The 20127-nt window shown below is 34.4% G+C and overlaps 1 protein-coding gene and 1 long non-coding RNA gene across 3 annotated transcripts in view; one reads left to right on the top strand and one right to left on the bottom strand.

Annotated features, from left to right (window-relative positions):
* Positions 1–20127, top strand: part of LOC114324884 (phosphoinositide 3-kinase adapter protein 1) — a 118811-nt gene that overhangs the window by 55178 nt on the left and 43506 nt on the right. For both annotated transcript variants that reach the window (XM_028272781.2, XM_028272782.2), the window contains exons 3-5: positions 9955–10099; positions 15521–15757; positions 16940–17154. In XM_028272781.2, coding sequence (XP_028128582.2) covers positions 9955–10099; positions 15521–15757; positions 16940–17154 — 597 coding nt within the window. The remainder of the gene's footprint in view (positions 1–9954; positions 10100–15520; positions 15758–16939; positions 17155–20127) is intronic.
* On the bottom strand, positions 7424–9467 carry LOC126892935 (uncharacterized). The gene is made up of 2 exons (XR_007701047.1): positions 9150–9467; positions 7424–7587 (listed from the first exon to the last, which is right to left on the bottom strand). It is a non-coding gene; the product is annotated as an uncharacterized LOC126892935 (long non-coding RNA).

The raw sequence follows: 20127 nt of genomic DNA, 5'->3' as shown, positions 1-20127 counted from the left end.
GATCAGTTTTAGATAGGTACCCTGACTTGGTGATATATTCAGTGACAGAGACGTTGTTCAGTAGCTCATGGACTTTCCTCGTTCTTTGCCTATATACAAATTTTTGGAAACTTGATATAGACCTGACCTTCCTGGTTATTGTCCTGAATCGATAACCCAGTCGATAGTCTTCAGTTTTTGCTACCATATGGTGAGAAAAGCCTAAATTCATAAAAACGCGACATTCCTTGTCTTTCCCCTGTATTCTTCTGTACCAAAAGTTTTGTTCTATACCAAAAGGAACGAGTGTTTCTAACAACGAGGAATCGGTCCATTGGCCATTGGATAAATAACCGTTACTTTGTAACGGGTACCTACTTTGTTTACATCACTAGTATTCATTCAGTATTTATATTTTTTATTTGAAACAGCGCTTCTGCTGGCTGCTGGTTGGCGTTGAAGCGTTGATAACCCCGCGATCGTGGGGATGGTACAGCCCAGAGAAATATCAATTTTATTTATAATTTACGAGCGGCACACTGACGCTGCTAGCTTGGAAACATTTTTAATATTTTACCGAGAATAATAATATATGTCCAATATAAATATGACTTAGATATCACGTACAGGGAGAGCGGACGGATATGTGTATCATTCAATTTGATGTCATTATTTAAGCGCTATACGTTCAAAACATACTTATTGATACGTACAATAAGCCAGGTCATTTTTATAAAATACAATCATAAGATTAACTAATTATTTAAAACAAAACTCAAACTTAAGTACATGTGGAAACTCAAAACGAGGGATATTATCAGATTAGAAGCCTTCGAAATGTGGCTTTATCGACGTATACTAAAGATACCATGGACGGCGAAATTCACAAATGTAGATGTCCTTAAGAGAATCAACCAAGAACACCAACTTTTTGGAATTATCAAGAAAAGGAAAACGGCATATCTGGGTCACATCATGCGAAACGAAAAATATCAGTTCCTTCAACTTATAAACGAGGGTAAAATTGAAGGCAAGAGAGGAATAGGATGCAAGAAAATGTCCTGGCTCCGAAACATAAGCCAATGGACAGGGATTAACGACATACAATCTCTGGTACACATTGCAAGAAACAGAGAGTTAATGGAAAATGTGATCGCTAACATCCATTAGTGGATTTGCATTTGAAGAAGAAGAAGTGCATATATACAAAATATTCTTAATTACTGTGAAGGAGATGATGAATATTTTTCTATTCGGTTCTGTTTTGTGCTGTTCTTTTCCAGTCCCTCACCTTCGCGTGTTTGAGGTCCTTCTCTACTCTATTAATCCATCTCGTTCTGGCTCTACCTCTTATTTTGAGACCGATTAGTTTTCTGGCCATAACTAGTTTAGGCATTATGTTGGCTGCCATTCTTTCTACATGGCCTAACCGTCTGATCATTTTCGACTTGACGAAGCTAGTGATGGTAGGTTCTTTGTACAAAGCCATTAATTCGTTGTTGGTTCTTCTCTTCCACACGTCTTCTGGTTTCCTTTCTCCGAATACGCATCTCAATATTCTTCTTTCCCGTCTTTCCAGAGTATCCTCTTCCTTCTTATTTAATGTCCATGCCTCATGCCTCGCAGGCATATAACTCTGAGTCTAATTTACTGTTTTATACATTCGAATTTTGCATTGTCTAGAAACGTATTTTAAATTCATTGGGGCTCTTAAACTGTCTAATTTTCTATTCCCTTTTGCTATTCTGGCATTGAGCTCCCATTTCTCTTTTCCATTTTGATCGAATACTACACTCAGGTATTCAAATTGTGCACCCTTTTAAAACTATTTTACCACTTACAGACCTCACACTAAAATCTTTCTGTTGTTTTCTTCTGTCTCTCCCATGACCATATACATATTTGGTTTTATATTCATTCAGCTTCAATCCGAATTTCAGTGCTTCTTCAATAAGTTTCTTCTTCACTCTTTTTAATTCTTTCGCGGATCTTGCTAAGATCGTACATGCAAATGCCAAACGCTGGTGCTCATTTTTCATGATTGTTTCTTCCACCTTTATGATTCATCATCATGATCAACAATCCATATTGTTGTATTGTTCCTCCATATCTGACATACAAATGTAGTACCGGCATTTATAATTTATTTAAACTGTCTTGTCCTTCGTCCAGTGTGTGTTAAATGTTACTTGTTTAAATTTGTCATCATTCCCATCAAACAAATGTCACATTCATGGCATGCACTGGTGCTCATTTTTCATGATTACTTTTATGATTCATGATCATGATCAACAATCCATATTATTCCTCCATATGTGACATACAAATGTAGTATCGGCATTTATAATTTATTTACACTGTTTTGTCCTTCGTCCAGTGTGTGTTAAATGTTACTTGTTTAAATTTGCCATCACTCTAATCAAACAAAAATATCACATTCTAATAGGATACCTTTCTGATTTGAAGAAATGCCCCTGAAGATGTTCTAGGAGCGAAAGTATACTTAGGCAAGATTTAACAAACCAGGTGCTCGATATCTGCCTATTACTTCAATAAATTTCATTTATTCGAATTATACCTTCTCCTATCTAATATTCTATTAGTTTCTCGTGCTTTATTTTGTTACTTTGTTGTAACAAATAAAATATTTGCCGTATATAAAACTGAACGGATATTGTCAATATAATTTTTCAATGGTCGAAGCTTACTATACGTGGGTAATTGCGATTATTATTTACTATGCCGGGCATTTTGATTTATTAAAGAATATAGTGAATGAATATAACGATGAGGAAGATGTGCATCGTATACAGGAAGTACTAAACATGATTTGCAAATAAAATGTTGGCGTCGAGCTGCTTGACAATAAGACTGATTTTTATTGTTTACCGTATGAAATATGTATAATAAAATTTCTTTAAAAATAGACAATGTATCGACTATAACAAGACAGGAAAGAAATAGTAAAAATAAAAAATAATAGATCCTTTGTAAAAGGTATATTTAAAAGTCATATAACAGCTAAAATACACAACAGAACGTTTTCGGATTAAAAAATCCATCAGTGTTAAAAAACTGTTACTGTTTTAGACCCACTGAAATTAAGCAGCATCACTAATTGGTATTCTGATACATTCTACAAAAGCATCAAGCGACAAAAATTGTCCTTGGTTCTAAAATAATAAACAATGAATATTCATTCATATAAGGATTCAAAAAGTACCTATTCAAATATTATTACATAATGGATCCTGAATCATCTATTCCAAATCAATCGTGGAATGCATCTTGACTCGTGTGACTCCTTTATCGATTCATTCTAATGTGATATTGCTTCTAAGAATTGTTTTTATACAGATCTATAAGTATCCGAGCCATGTACTCGGTGTATACCAATAATTGAACTCTTTCATCAATATGGCATCTTCATTGTTGTGTTTGTGGTTACTCATTTACAAATTATTTTCAATTATAAATTGGCGATTTCTATGTTGAATGCTAATATGCTGCAATTAGTACGTTGCAATAGTATCGGATATTAGACCTATATACTATACTAAGTTTACATTCAAGATGCAGTAGAAATAAACAAACCAAGACACGTTAAATGCTACTAGGAGCACTCCAAAATCATAATTTACAATGTATAAACTTTGGAAATCATTATTTGGGATTTCAAAAGTTTATACATTGTAAATTATGATTCGGGAGTGCTCCTAGTAGCATTTAACGTGTCTTGGTTTGTTTATTTCATTATTTCTACTGCATCTTGATTGTAAATTTAGTACAAGAATAAAAAACCGCTAAACGCCGTAAAAATGAATGGCGCTTACAATATTCCAGCTACAAAAGATCTGATATGAATATTACGTATGCTGGCCACTCACTTACGGATATCGAAGAGTCCGTGGCATGCAGGCCAGGACTGAAGGCCGTTATTTGAGTAGTTAAGTTAGTGAACTTCAGTTGAGATGCCACACACATGCAGTTTTGTGATCGAGCGTGCCAACGCCTTTACGAAAACTGCGTGTATGTGGTGATTTTGGCTTCAATTAACCGCCTGTCAGTCGCCCGGCCTCTTCGATATCCGTAAGTGAGTGGCCAGCTGTAGCGCGAAAATGTATTTTCATTTTGATGCAAAACAAAATTCTAGTGTTATTTTAAAAAAGATTTTTTCATAATATTTTCCCAATTTGAAGTAAAACGCGCCACAAAAGAGTAACCTTGATACAGTTTGAATTTTGAAACTCTTTTGTGGCGCGTTTACTTCAAATTTAGCAAATATTATGAAAAAATCTTTTAAAATAAAACTAGAATTTTGTTTTGCATCAAAATGAAAATACATTTTCGCGATACGTAATATTCATATCAGATCTTTTGTAGCTGGAATATTGTAAGCGCCACTCATTTTTACGGCGTTTAGCGGTTTTTTATTCTTGTATCAGGAGTTTTTCAAAGTTATTTATAAATTAAATGTATAAAGTTGAATGCAATGTTTCTCGATTACACGTTAAGCTTTATAAATGGTTGCCTTTGTGGCATTATCTCCCAAATGATCTAGTGTCCATCGAATGTACACTAGATTTTTTTTTCTATTCGAAATAGATTGAAAAAAATTATGGGATGGCCGGTAAATGAACTCGGATTGCCCGTTGTCAGATCAAATTAGCGTCGTAACCACTACAACTACATAAACCATTTAGGGAATAGTCGTTAATTGGATTATACTTTTGTAGCTTAATAACTTCTAAACGGCTTAACCGATTTTGTTCACTAAGCATGAGTTTGAAACTTATTGACAAGTAGTATCTTATGCATCTAAGGTCAAGTATGATAACTGAAGTTATTACAGGAATTACTGAGCTTGAAAAATCGTTTTTCCCATAAGAAATAGATTTGATCATACTTATGAAGCCTATAACTTAAAAATTCGAATTTTCCCGGATATAAGGTATACACCGTTAGATTTGTCTAGAGTCCTTCTACAAACGCTCAGTTATTGGCGTAATTCGTAGGTTGAAATTTTGAGTAATTGTCGAAAATCCAAAATTTTCAAAGTTTATTTTTTCAGTTTTTCGGCTATACTGAGCCGTGTGTATGTCTGATCCTGACAGCTTAGACACCATTTGAAAGCTTAACGCTATTGATTTGGTGTATTTACTGTTCTCCTGTCTTTTCTTGAACCGAAGATATATACCGCCAAAAAATATGCCGTTTTGTACCTACCAAGTCCTATAGCTGGCTTATGGGTAGTCAAAACTCACAAATTACACCGGTTCTGAACCGGCCCTCACCCCCTCTTCAAATACAGAAAAAAATTCAGTTCGGTTTAACTTTTCCACACACATACATACATACATATCCACAAACATTTTCCCTTTTTTAAATAAAAATTGACTCATATTTCTGAGCTCGGTAACTTTTAAACGGTATAACCGATTTTCAAAATTAGACATGCGTTGGAAAGATAATGGTCGCTTCTATTAGAAGCCGCAAAGGTCGGAGTTAAGTTTTCGAAGTTTTTGGGAATTTTGGGGACGAGAACGAAAAACAGACCCTAAATAGGAAGGGCCGTAAAATCCACACCATTGGACCAAAATGGATGGTTGACATATGAATGGGTGAGTCTTTTCCTGAACTTTAAGATGGGAGTTGGCCCAATTTTCAATTCAATCAGATTTAGAAAATAGAAAATTTCGTGTATATATAGTGTCGCGTGTAGGGGGTGTAGGTGTGCGCCACTGGCGAGAACTGCCGTTCTCTGGTAATAAACCAGGGCATTTAGCACAAAATAAATATATTTTAAAATACTTTTTTTGGAGACTTGCAACTTGTTGCATTGTATTCAGGATATCAGGAAAAAAGTCTACTGTATAAAAATGGGTGGAAATGCATAAATAGTTGCATTTTAATGTTCATAAAATTCATCCAAAAGTGAATAAACATCTTAAATTAAGTGTATTAAGGGCCAGAGTTTGATACTCGGGGGGGTTTTTGGGGTCGCTGAAGACGGATACGCTATCAGAACCTACCACCGGAACATCTGAGTGTCCAGGTTCACTGCTAAAACACGTTATCTGAAGTTTCGACGGTTTTCGGTACTACATAAATTGATGCAACCTATAATCCTGGATGATGGGTCTTGACTGTCTGTACAACTTTTTTTCAATTTGTTCGGTCTTCCATCAACCTAGGGTGAAATGGAACGTTCATTTTCGGAGATCTGCTTGGATGTTATCTCCCTATCACATTCTGGGACATCCAAGTGGTCTTTTTCCTGTAGGAATCTCCTCCCATACCAGTCTTACAAGTCTCTCGTTATGAAGTCTATGCACGTGGCTTGCCCATCTTTATGATTCGCTTTCATCGAATGTGCCCATCGCTGTGATTTAATTTCTTGGACAATATCGGCGCCATTCTAGAGTACTTTTAATTCGATATTGGTTCTGATCCTATACTGGTTTTTGGTGAGGTCCGAAAATTGTTCTAAGTATTTTTTGTTCAAAACATCTGAGCTTTTCTTCGTTTGCACTGGTCATGGTCCACGTTTCGCATCCATATGTTAGTGCAGGTCTGATTACTGAGGCAAACAGATTACTAGGTGGTTTTTGGGATCGCTGAACAAGAATACGCTATCAGTACTGACCCCTGGTGCACCGGTGCCCAAAAACTCTCCAAACTCCAAAAGATAACATGTGTCAGAAGTTACTTTGGGCACCACCCAGTAAGCACAAGTACGTACATAAGACATACTAAGTACGTACTGATGGGACATAAAGTACGTACAATGTACGTACTTTGCTGTACGAAGTACGTACTTAATACGTACATAAGACGTACATTTTCCAAATTATGGTACGTACCTAGTACATACTGAAGGTACGTACCTAATACGTACTGACGGTACGTACCTAGTACGTACTGACGGTACGTACCTAGTACGTACTGAAGGTACATACCTAGTAGATACATATTGAAGGTATGTACGTAGTACATACTATACAGTGATGAGCGCACTAATAACCGACAAAATAACGCAAAAGATGGAAAACATATTAAGTTGTGAAATAAAAAGAGATTAACTTAGTGAAGGTGTTAAATTTAGCGATAGTAACTTGTAGATTGACATTATATAGATTGTTTCCCACCTTTAGACGTATCGGACGATTTTGAGAAATGCCACTGTCACAGTGACAGTTTTAGTTGACATACTCCTCTGATACGTCTAAAGGTGGGAAACAATCAATATAATATATCAATTTATATGTTACTATCGCTAATTTTAACAACTCTACTAGTTTTATTTCTTTTTATCTCACAATTTAATATGTTTTCCATCTTTTGTGCTATGTTGCCGGTTATTAGCGCGCTCATCACTGTATATACATAATATTATGTACATACTATACACACTTATGATGATTTATGTAAATAAAAGTAAATATAGGTGAATATATCTTTATTATTTAAAAAAAAATAAATTCAATTTTTATTCTGATTCCTTTTCCTTGAAAGTTTTTAAGCGATCCCCGGCTCTCCTCAACCATCGTCCAATTTCTTGCTCCGCCACCTTCTTATCACTACATTTTTGACTTTTTATTGCAGCTTCTATAAAGAAAGAATATCAAATTATAAAACTGGATACTTTTGATAAAGAATATTTTATCCCAACCATCATCAACTGAAGCATTAATTAACCCATGGAAATACACCCATATAAATAAATAATACTGCTAAATGTATGTCTGCCTTGTGTGTCTCCGAAAATCAATTCATTTTTGCAACTGCTCTAAATATTTAGAAATTTAGAAGTGGGTTGTTTTTTTACATTAATTTAAAAAAATCTGTTTTAAGACTGATGTCCCTCTAGTACGATTAAATGCTTTATTTTAAGCCCAATAAATTATAGTTAACTGTATAGTACATATCTTTGTTACATAATGCATTTAATTACAGTCAAATGTAGTTTAAATACAGTCAAATTTATGCAGTGCGCAAATGAAAATTCTTCGTGTCAGGAAAACAAATCCTATTAGTGTAAACCCCTTCAATGTCACATTTACTGCAAGACATGTAACCAGAATGACCTTTAGTACATGTAATGTATGCTTTAGCAGGAGCATCACAAATAAAACCTTTAATTTTAATAAAATAAGTTCTACTTTCATATTTCATACCATTATTAATTATTTCTATGGCATCTTCTACAAATTTTTCTAAAAATAAATTAGAATTTTTGGGTTTCTCATAACCGTGATATATACCAACTATATCAACTGGCCCCTGTTTCGGATATAAACTGCATAAAATTGGATACACTTGACTGGATGAACTTTTTGAAAGTGGAAGACCATCTACTTATATTAATTAAAATTTCTACAGTATCAAGACACTCTTCTCCAGAATACTGAGAAAGTAGTTTTTGCAAACAATTTCTCAATCCAAAATGAATATAGTGACCTGAGTTTATTGGTTGTAGAATAGTTTTCCTTGGAGTGTGTAACAGAGTTCTAGCATCTCGGGGTAATTCAGGATGATATGGTTTTAAAATATTTAACAGGTCATTAATAGCCACATGTGTAATATTATGTTTACAGCACCATTCTGATAAGCTACTGGTAAGACTTTTAATATATGTAGTATCATCCATAGTATCACTAATACATTTTTCATCTTCTAATAATATATTCTCATATTCAAAACAGAGTGTGTCTGAAAGAGAGTGTGATAATGGATGATGTTCTAAATTTTCAAAAACATCCATTGAATTATCATTAGTGTCTGTCATATCCATAGTTTTATTATCTAAACTAGTACCTATTTCACTTTTCACTGAAATATTAAAACTAGATATTTTTTGCACATTCATTTCCTTAAATCGTTTCAATTGCTTTGTAGCATTTTTGTAATGTTTACTATTTGATGACATGTCTAAAATTTAAAATAGATACCTAAATGATGAATTAATTGTTAAAATTACCTTTTTATTCACCAATATGAAAAAAAATTCATATTTGAAGTACAAAAACAAGCAAAACTTATGACTCTTAAAGTTTGCCAAATGGTTTTGTTTTAAATATACTTATTTTTTATTTAATTTTATTTATCTAACTTCCTCGCCCACAAAATACATTTTTCAGTATGACTATAATAAGTTAAAAAACACTCACCTCAATAAGATAACAGGAAACCACACTAAGCTCCAACACCAAAAATAAGTAAAAAAAAATCTAAAGAAACTGTCTTGCAATGAATTATCACATCAAAACTGTACTCGAGCACTCGAGGTGGAAGGAAAGTTCCTAACCAAATAAATTAGGTTAGGTTAACATAACCTGACATAGCTCTTCTTTCTCATGGTACATACTTAGACGTAATAGTACGTACTTAGTACGTACTCTTCTGTACGTACTGGTATGTACCCCAGTGTACGTACTTAAAACGTACATTTTACATCATGTACGTACAGTACCAAAATTGTACGTACTCAAAACGTACTGTGCTGTTTGGGCAGGTGGTCAGGGGGTCGGTTTTGATGGCGTATTCGTATACAGCGTCCCTAAAAATCGCTTAGTAATATATTTGCATGTATTCAAGGCCGAAAACCTTCGAAACTCCAGAAGATGACGGGCCTTAGGAATGACCGTGGTCACCGGGTGTTCCGGGTATCAGTTATGATGGCGTATTCGTGTTCAGTAACTCCAAAAACCAATTGTGTAATCTGTTTGTATCAATTTAGTGCTGAAAACCCTCGAAACTCCAGAAGATGACATGCTTTTGCTGTGACACTGGGCACCAGGTGCTCTGGGACGTTGGTTCTGAAGGCGCATTCGTGTTCAATGACCTCCAAAAACTCCCGAATAACTAAATGGCCCTTAATATATTGAAATCATATTTGAACTATTCCCTGTAAATCTGTGTCTTTTTAAACCCCACCCTTTTATTTTTAAGCACTGAACGTCTTTTTCTTTTCAGATAATCCGTCATACTTCTCCATGGCGAATGGCAACCGTCCATCAGAGAGGAAGGAGACTTGGGGTAGTACGGAAACGTCTTTTATCAAACAATTAACACCTCCAAGAGGAGGATCATGGTACAAAGAACGAAGGATGTATTTACGGTAAATTATATAAATTAATCTATGTCAAATGATAACTTTTTATTGCATATGTCTATAATAAAATGTTAGAAGCAAACCTATATCTTTTCTAGATCGATATAATTTATTTGGAAGTGCTTTTGTCCAGTTCTGTACATACAATGTCCTACAATATGGAATTCAATCGTGGACGCTAAATCTAAAGGCGATAAGAAGACCCAATTTGTTTTGAGATTCTGACTTATACAACATTCTGAGGTTCTCCTGGTTGGATCACATTTGAGAATATCAACATATGTTGACAATATTTTACAATTCCTACATTATATCTTAATGACCTCGTATTTACAGAAACTGCAAAGTATTTTGTCAAACTTCAGCTCAAACTAAGCTGCAGATTAGACTAATAAGAGCCGCTGAGGCGTCTGTAACCCATTCACACCGAACAAACAACCCAGTTGGTACATAATTTTCAAGCGCTTCTCATTTACAAATAAGCAACAACCTCTAACGTCAATTTAGTAAATTTGAATTCTTCCAACTTGCCTTGCCATTATGTGGACACGTGCCTATAATTTGCGATAAGTTGCGTTTTCGTATGTATGTAGAGACTATTTTAAGTACAGGAAGTGATAAAGTTGTATATATACCGTAAGCCGTAAGCACTTGCGAGTTAATGTTGAATCTCTTTATTCGTATCCGGAATATGTTTTGGAGGTGGAAGACGAGGTGGAAATTTTTAATTTGGTTTGTTTGTTTCTTAACAGTGTATTTTTCTCATTAACTACTAATTATCTAGTGCTGAAAAGATGTGAAATTGTATGTCAAAATATTATTGCCAGTTTCTCAGGTATTTGCATGTTGTAGAAACAAGTAAAAGCTATTTAATTTTGACTAGATTTTGAGATTACGTATAGTTCAGGAGGGATCTGTTTTGAATTGAGCATATGAGAAATTTTTTTTCACTGGAATCATTTTGCTGCTGAAAATTATCCACGCCAGAATACACTCTAAACTGGAGCTGGATATTAGTGACACTCAATATGGCTTCCGCAATGGTATGGGTGCCAGAGAGGCATTATTCTCCTTCAACGTGCTGACACATAGATGTTTGGATGTTAACCGTCCTCTTCACGTCTGTTTTATAGACTACAATAAAGCGTTTGATAAAGTAAAACATGATCGACTCATGGAAATCCTAAAAAATAAAAACCTAGATGAAAGAGATTTAAGACTAATAATACACCTCTATTGCAATCAGCGAGCAATAGTAAGAATTAAAAAAGAAACATCTGAAGAAATGGAAATAAAGAGAGGAGTCGGGCAAGGCTGCATACTATCACCTCTATTATTTAACGCTTATTCTGAAGAGGTAATGCGAAAAACTCTGGAAGATGAAACAGTCGGCATAAGAGTAAATGGAGTCTTAGTTAACAATATCAGATATGCAGATGATACAGTAAAAATAGCTGATAGTTTACAAGACCTGCAAAGACTCATGAGTAAAATAGTAAGGTGTAGTAGGGAGTACGGACTCTCTCTCAATATCAAAAAGACGAAGTTTATGAAAATTAGTAAAAACAACCATAATAATAACGAAATCTTGATAGAGAGGGCCAGCAGGTTGAAAGAGTAAAAAAGTACACTTACCTAGGAACACTTATAACAGAAAATAATGACTACACTGCAGAAATCAAAGTCAGAATCGAAAAAGCACGTTCTAATTTTATGAAAATGAAAAAGGTCCTATGTAGCAAAGATTTAACATTAGCTCTTACAGTACGCCTAACAAAATGTTACGTATACAGTGTACTATACTATGGAGTGGAATCATGGACGTTAAATGTAGAGACAATGAGACGACTTAACGCCTTTGAAATGTGGACCTATAGAAGAATTATGAGTGTTTCCTGGGTAGATAGAGTTACGAACAACGAAGCACTGAGAAGAATAGGTAAAGAGAAGGAAGTTGAACTTACAATTAAAGAAATAAAACTACAGTATCTCGGACATGTGATGCGGGGCGAGAAGTATGACACCCTGCGACTCATAATGTAAGGAAAGATAGATGGCAGAAAAAGCATCGGCAGAAGACGAATTTCATGGCTGAAGAACCTTAGAGAATGGTTTGGATGCAGCTCAAAACAACTTTTTAGAGCTACTGCCTCAAAAATTAAAATAACTATGATGATTGCCAACCTCCGTAGCGGAGATGGCACCTGAAGAAGAAGGAATCATTTTAGGACGTACCTCGGTATCATTAATCATAATATGCCCCAGTCGCAAACCTTGTGCTTAATTTTTTATTTAAAAAAAATTGAAAGAAATCTAAATTTTTTTGCTGCCTGCGCCCATATTTTCGCCTATAACTCGAGAGATGTTTCTCAAACAAAAAGAAAATTATAGAAGGTAAAAATTTGACTAGCTAGAAAAAATTGAAAATTTAATGTTTATTGTTTGAAAAATAGCAATAATTGGAAAAACACAACTTAGAGCCTTTATACTCCGCCTAGAAAAATTCTATAATACGACTGGTACGTGCGCTAAATTTTGTTAGGATCAGTTTAAATTAAAAATAAAAAATACAAAGATAATATAAAAAGTACATATATATATAAAGGGTTGTCTATAGCTAGTGCCGTTTCCCTTCCGTCAGCCCGTACTTCAAGATCATTCACATTTTTCACGATCTTCCCAGCCTTCGTCTTCCAACCCTTTCTTTGACATGGCTTCATTGACTTCATTTTTCCATGATCTTCTCGGTCGTCCTCTCCGTCTTGTTCCTCTTGGGTTCGATTCTGCAAACTTGTTTATCCATGTATTTTCTGCTCTACGTACGTGCCTATACCATTTTAGACTTCTTTGATATATTATACTGCAGGACATCTTTTTCCACTTTTATTCTTCTCTTTATCTCTTCTTTTGATATCCTGTCTCTTATCGTCAGGCCGCAGCATCAACTCCACTATTAAAATTTCGGTCGCCAGAATGCTTCGTTTTTTTTTGTTTATGATCCAAATTTCTGTTGCGTATGTCATGATATTTCGTACTATTGTTTGATATATTATTTTTCATTTTTTTTTTTTTAGTTTTTTCTTTGATGTTTTTATTCCAGATTACACTATGGAGTTGTCTTATACAAGATCTTGTTTGTTCGAATCTATTTCTAATATCTTCTTCTATTGGATTTTGTATTGAGTATCCTGTTCACGTACCATCAACAAATAAACAGTGGAAAGGAAAATGGAAGTAACAAAGAAAGAAATCTACTGCCAAAAACGGATAAAATAGATAGATGCCATAGATAAAAAGTACCAAGAAAAGTTGTAATAATTGTGATATGACTAAAGATAATTTGTATAAAAGTTCATTAGTTCATATATCAAGTAAGAGATGTTTAAAAGTCCATCGAAAACAATACATTATAAAAAACATCAAAAGTATCAAATTATTACTGTTATTTTTACTAAATATTATACATAACAACACATGAAGGAATGTTATTACATATGCAGACAACACCATCGTCATGGCAGACATCATTGTCATCTGATGTAAAAACGATAAACATAGAGAAAGAATTGGTATGCATACGAATTTTTTTAAAACAAAATTCTGGGATTTTTCAAAGCAAGACATCAACAGTCAAATTTGTAAATATTTGCACATATTAGAGTGTTAAGGGATATACAGGAAATTTCTATATAAGCTCTCATGTGGATAGAAGTTTCTTGATCTTTAAATTTCACTGTAAAATTTCAACTATACTACATTCGCTCTCGCGAGATTTTTTTTGACACTGACGTTAGTAATTTCTTTTTTGAAAAATTCAGTTGTCAGAAGTGACTGGAAATTACTACAAAACCAACGCACCTGCTCATATCCAATATTATTAATAGTAAACAGACATAAAAATAACATAAACCTTACGCCAATCAATATTTATTTATGTAAACCATTATAATGTATTGATAGCAAATGAGAAAATTATTTATTGTACAAAATAAAAATATTTTGTAGAAATAAACTTCACAAAATTTTATGAGATTAGTAGACACTCCCACTATTTCTAATAATTCTTCTTTTTTTAATGAACGATTAAGTTGATTTGAGTTGATTTTAGCAGTTAATAGTGTGAGGTAGGAATTTTTGTGTTGTACGTTTCCTATTCCGAATGTCTCAAAAAAAATCTCGCGAGAGCGAATGTAGTATACCTATATCTCAGTAATTAGAATCGATTAAATGTTTCTATCGTTAATAGAATACTGAAACTAAAGACTGAAGAACCCTAGCTTCAAGAAAACCAAGGATACAGGACGGCTCAAACAAGACAACACATATTCGGAGTTGAAATGTCAACTCTGTCAAAGTTTATACCGATATCAGAAGCTATAAGAGAGTAAGGCCGAAACAACAAGGCAATATAGGAATGGGATCTTCACCCTGGCGAATGAAACGACCGACGAAGTTGGAAACTGGGAACCGGAAGGCGAAGAACTTTATAAATAACCGAGATAATGATAATAAATAGATATTAGTTTAGGTTTGTAACCTGACAAGAAGTCCATGAAAAGAAGTAATACCATGACAAGAAGTATCCTCATTTATGGTTGTGAAAATTGGACAATAAATAATAAAACCAAAAACAAAATAAGAGCAACAAAGATGGAATTCCTAAGGAGAAGCTGCAGAGTAACAAGGAGAGATAGAATAAATAAGATAGAGATTAAGAGAAGAATGGAAGTGAACTAAGACATAATAGATTAGATCGAACAGAAGAGATTAACCTAGTACGGACATGTCAGATGAGCAGACCAAAATCGTTGGATAAATAGAATAACAGAGTGGAGCTCGATAGGAAGAAGGAAGAGAGGCAGACCCCAAAGATCCTTCAGAGACGAAGTGGACGAAGCAATGTAGAGAAGAAATCTACAGGAAGGGGAATGGCAAGACAGAAAGAGCTGGAGACAACGGTTGAGTGAAGGAATACAGTGAAAACTGTGGAAATCCTTAGTATATAATATATACCTAATGTTTTGTCTTATTTTTAAGCCCTAAGACTATCCGAGGTCGACCTGTCTCGTTCACATACTCTAATCGACCCCTCAGCGTCAAATTGTATCCCAGTCTAATAACCTAAATTATATTAGAAAAAAAAAAAGATAACATATGAAATTTTAAAAAATGGTCTTGGCGCGCGGAGGGCTACTCATATCATCATACCTTTAAAAAATTTTCTAGGCCCTCCTAGTTGGCCAATTTCATTTTTTGAAAGTGGGTTTGAAACTTGGCCCTTTCTTTATATGTAAAAAAATTGACATTAAAGTGCTCATTTGGGCCCATAATTTTATAAATTTGCAGTTTTTGCAAATCCTGGATTGCAATATTATTATGCAAAAACTATTAAAAATCTTCGAAGTAGATTAATTTTCATCATTTCAGATCCGTAAGTTCAAACTCTGCAGATTCCAATCAAGAACTGCTAATCAAAGGAGAGCCAAGACTGAGCGATATCGCACCTGATTTATCCTTCAAAGGACCACCCAGTCGGTCCAGTTCCATCAAAAGCCAAAAATCGGATTTTATCACCGACTTGAGTTACCTACCAAGGACTCTTTCAGAAGAACCCGTCGATATATTTTCCGAAAATGAAGTTTTCGATTCGGAAAACACTGAAAGGTGAATAATTTTTTTGGTTTTATGACATCTCGTCACGCAACATTTCGTAACGCCATCAATTTGTAACGCCGTCAGCTCGTAACGGCGACAGTTCGTAACTATACATATTCGTAACGGTATGATTCGTAACGCCAACATATAGGTTTTTTAGCCAATTTAGCATCACTGTCTGGTTAAAATGTATTTTGCATACTTTCCTACCAATATTTCCTACCAACTCCTTATAAATGGAAGAACTAATAACCGATATAAGGACTCAAATACTAGAAGAAGATTGAATCAGGAGATAAACCACCTAGGAACTCCTTTTACACTAAAAGAACTTCACGACGGTATGAACTGGTTAAAAACGGGAAAGCTGCAGGTGTGGATGATATATGCAGTGAACAAATAAAGCATCTAGGCGAAGGAGCAAAAAACTGGATCTTGCAACTCTATAGCACGTGCTGTGAAATTCCAAAATCATGGAGAAAATCTAAAGTGATAGCCTTGTTAAAACCAGGAAAGGACCCAGAAAATCCCAGTAGCTACAGACCTATTTAGGTGTTGTGTCACTTTTTCAAACTCTACGAGAGACTCATACTCACCACAATAGAAAAAAAAATGTCGACAAGCACCTCATTCCACAACCAGGAGGATTCAGGCCAGGCAAATCTTGCACCGGTCAAGTCCTCGCACTAACAGAACACAGAACACATTGAAGAGGGCTTTGTAGAAAAACTTATAACAGGGGCTGCTTTCGTAGATTTGACAGTAGTCTATGACACAGTAAGGCAAAAAACATTGCTCCGCAAATTATACGAAACTCTCAATGACCACCATCTAGGTTAAGACGTATATTCCTTACTGCAAAACAGACGTTTTTTCGTTATGCTGGAGGGCAAAGTAAGTAGGTGAAGAGTTCAAAAGAACGGCCTCCCACAGGGAAATGTTATAGCACCAATGCTCTTCAATATATATACAGGCGACCAACCTACGCCGACTGAAACCAAGCACTTCCTTTATGCTGACATTCTCGCTATATGTCGCCGTTACGAATTGATGGCGTTACGAATTTATGGGGTAACGAACTGCCGCGTTACGAGGTGTCATGTAACTGTTTGTGTTATAAGTGATATTTTTTCAAATTATTTCCCATTTTTTATACCCATTACATATCTTTATACTTTTGTTACATGGTAGATACCACAATTTTACTCCTATGGAACGAACTAGTCAAAGAAGGCATTCGATCGGCACTTTTGTTGCTGCTCCTGTAGATAATAGACAAACCATCAAACAAAGCGACACAAATTTGAGCACGACTTTGTCTAAAAATGTCAAAGAAGTCGAAGTGGAAATTCATTCGACGAGGCAGGCTTCATATCCGAGAAAGAGATGCATCAAAAGTGGCAAAGGTAAGACAGTGTTTTTGAATAGTTATAAAATCATTGACGACTTAATAGAAATAAAATTTATTAAAGATAAAAAGGTAGAAATCCACGAGGAAAAAGTTTTCCTGTTGTTCAATCTCAAATTAATCCCTTAATTCGTAATCTCACATTATTGAAGTTATACTTCTTTAGGCGCGATTGAGATTGAGGGTGAATTTATATTGATCTGCGCGCATGCGCACACCGACAGTATGGTATTAGTCGTTATACGGGCTCTGATTGGGTGTTGAAATGATCTGTCAATAATAAATAATTGTTCAATATGAAGGTAAACAAATGTATAATATCTAACAATAAAACACTGAAAACTTTTGTTTTCTATACTTCCACAAAATTTATTATTTACAACTATGTGACTACAGCTGTTTCGGCGGAGTGCCTTTCTTAAGTGATATAATTTACAATGTGTTTGCCTTCTTAAGTCTCTAACTGAAGAGGTTGAGGAGTGGGGAGCTGTTTGTCTCGAGTTGGTCATTCAGAAACTGACTGTCCGAAAACGTACATCGGTCAAACTGGCAGAACTTTTGACAAACGGATAGCAGAACACAAAAGGGCTTTCAACAATAGAAAAACAGACACTTCTACATACGCACTTCACCTTCTAGATCATAATCATTCTTTCAATGAAGGGTTTCAAATTCTGCATATCCAAAATAAAGGCGTTAAGCTATCTTTTTTAGAATCTATGGAAATTAATAAACTGAAAAATACAGATATAATTCTGAATGACCAACTCGAGACAAACAGCTCCCCACTCCTCAACCTCTTCAGTTAGAGACTTAAAAAGGCAAACACATTGTAAATTATATCACTTGAGAAAGGCACTCTGCCGAAACAGCTGTAGTCATATAGTTGTAAATAATAAATTTTGTGGAAGTATAGAAAACAAAAGTTTTCAGTGTTTTATTGTTAGATTAAATGAACTTCAAGTAACGGTCTAATCCATCAAATGTATAATATATTAGTTTTATTGTTGTGAGGACAGAAACAAAAAAGTTTATAATATTGTAGTGACATTTAAATAGTTTTTAAAAGCAACAGGTACGTAATAATTGTAAATGTATCATAGGTACCTACCTATTTGAACCTACCAAAATACATAAGTAGTATGTAATACTTTTATTTACATAATTTGATTACCATCAAAATTTCTATCAATGTTCACCTAATATACTGTTTTCTTACTCTATGTTTTCTTGTAATTTTTCAATTCTAAATCATTTCAATTCAAAATCAAAATAATTTAATTTAATTCAAAAATGTCAAAAGCTTAATCCGTTTAGTTAGTCGATCTTCGCACATAATAACACATTGCCTCCGTATCGAAGCGTTTAAGGCGAATGAACCCCAACATACCAACCGCGCTGATAGCTGGTTCGAATCCCAATAAAAACTTTTATTTTTTTATTTTTTTTTATACATTTTATGATTGTAAGTATATTTATTATATAATTTTATTTTCAGAAAATACGTAGTTAGTTAAAAAATTTTCCGACAATTAATGTTCAGAAATCATTTGTGGCATTTTCAATGTGTTTGTTTGTGTGTGTTTTATTCTTTTATTATTTTAATTTTTGGCACTGTTTTAATAAAAATGTTTGAGAAGTAGTAAGTATTAAAATTAGTTTAATATTTAAATAAAATATAAATATAAAGTATATTAATTTCGTTTAAATCATATAATAGAAGTATAACTTCTTACGTGCGTACAAAGTACACACACACACATTCTTTTTTTTTAACTTCCTAAACTTTTATAGTTTCACCGTGTATAATTGAAACATTGGGAAAACATATCGAATAATATTTTAATTATTAGAGTCCAGTGAACCTTTTGCAACCTAAATAAATTGCCAAATCGTGGTACATATTTCCATTTGAACTTCCTAAGTTTTGCAATAGCTAGATTAAACTGTAGTTTGCAAGTTCATTGTTTTTGTTACCACGCAAGTTATTGATGATTTGTATATTTTAATGAGATTATAAATTAGCCAAAGGGGCTATTTTGAGTCACAGTCTATTTAGAATAGTTACCTCATTAAGTGCGTAAGTCGTTGTTCGAAGTTACACCGCGCGAGTGTAATTATTATCTGTAGCTGTCTACTACAGCTATTATAGAAAGTTACCTCACCAACAACTATAGTGTAATTATCAGTAGCTGTCAATAAAACCATATTCTTACTCCGCACTTCAACCATTGATTTACCATCTTCGATCGGACAAAAGGGCATTAGAAAACAATTCGATCCTGATATTTACATCGAATTGTCCACCTGTAGTTGGCTGTATCCCATATATTACAAAAACAAGTAAAATCATTTATAAAAGGTATATTTATTAAAATTCCCTAAAAAGGGATACATCACAGAACTAGTATTCGATCTGATAACAGATCATCATCAGTGCTGACAAGATGCTGACATTCTAACCACCAAAATACAAAAATATTCGGGTAAAAACCCTTTAAACTTGATCAGTCATGGAAACATTGATTAAAATTGTGAAATTAAACATATCACATATATTCTGCCCAGGGTACTATTTGAGCCCAAATTGAGTTGTTCACATGTTGAACCACCAACTATTCAACAAAAAATAACACACACATTCTCTTATTATTATATCGGTTTTAGAACGTCTTTCGACGTTGTCCGATGCCTAACTTCCACGTCCTTCTATTATCCCATTGGCCATCCCTAAGATCCCCTGTACTCATTGCGTTGGTTACCCCTTCATTCCATGTCTTTTTGGGTCTTCCTCGTTTTTTGCGGCTTGGTGGTACCCACTGCATAATCTTTTTGGGCAATCTTGTGTCTTCCATTCTTTGAACATGACCATACCAAATCAACTATTTCCTCTCAATGTCTTTTGTTATATAACCATCTATTCCAATTCGTCGTCTTCCTCATTCCGAACTCTTTCCCTGCGGGATATACC

The sequence above is a fragment of the Diabrotica virgifera genome, chromosome 9 (assembly GCF_917563875.1).
Source record: "Diabrotica virgifera virgifera chromosome 9, PGI_DIABVI_V3a".
NCBI lineage: Eukaryota > Metazoa > Arthropoda > Insecta > Coleoptera > Chrysomelidae > Diabrotica > Diabrotica virgifera.
Note: the sequence above shows the minus strand (reverse complement) of the source record. Positions and strands in the feature narration are given on the sequence as shown.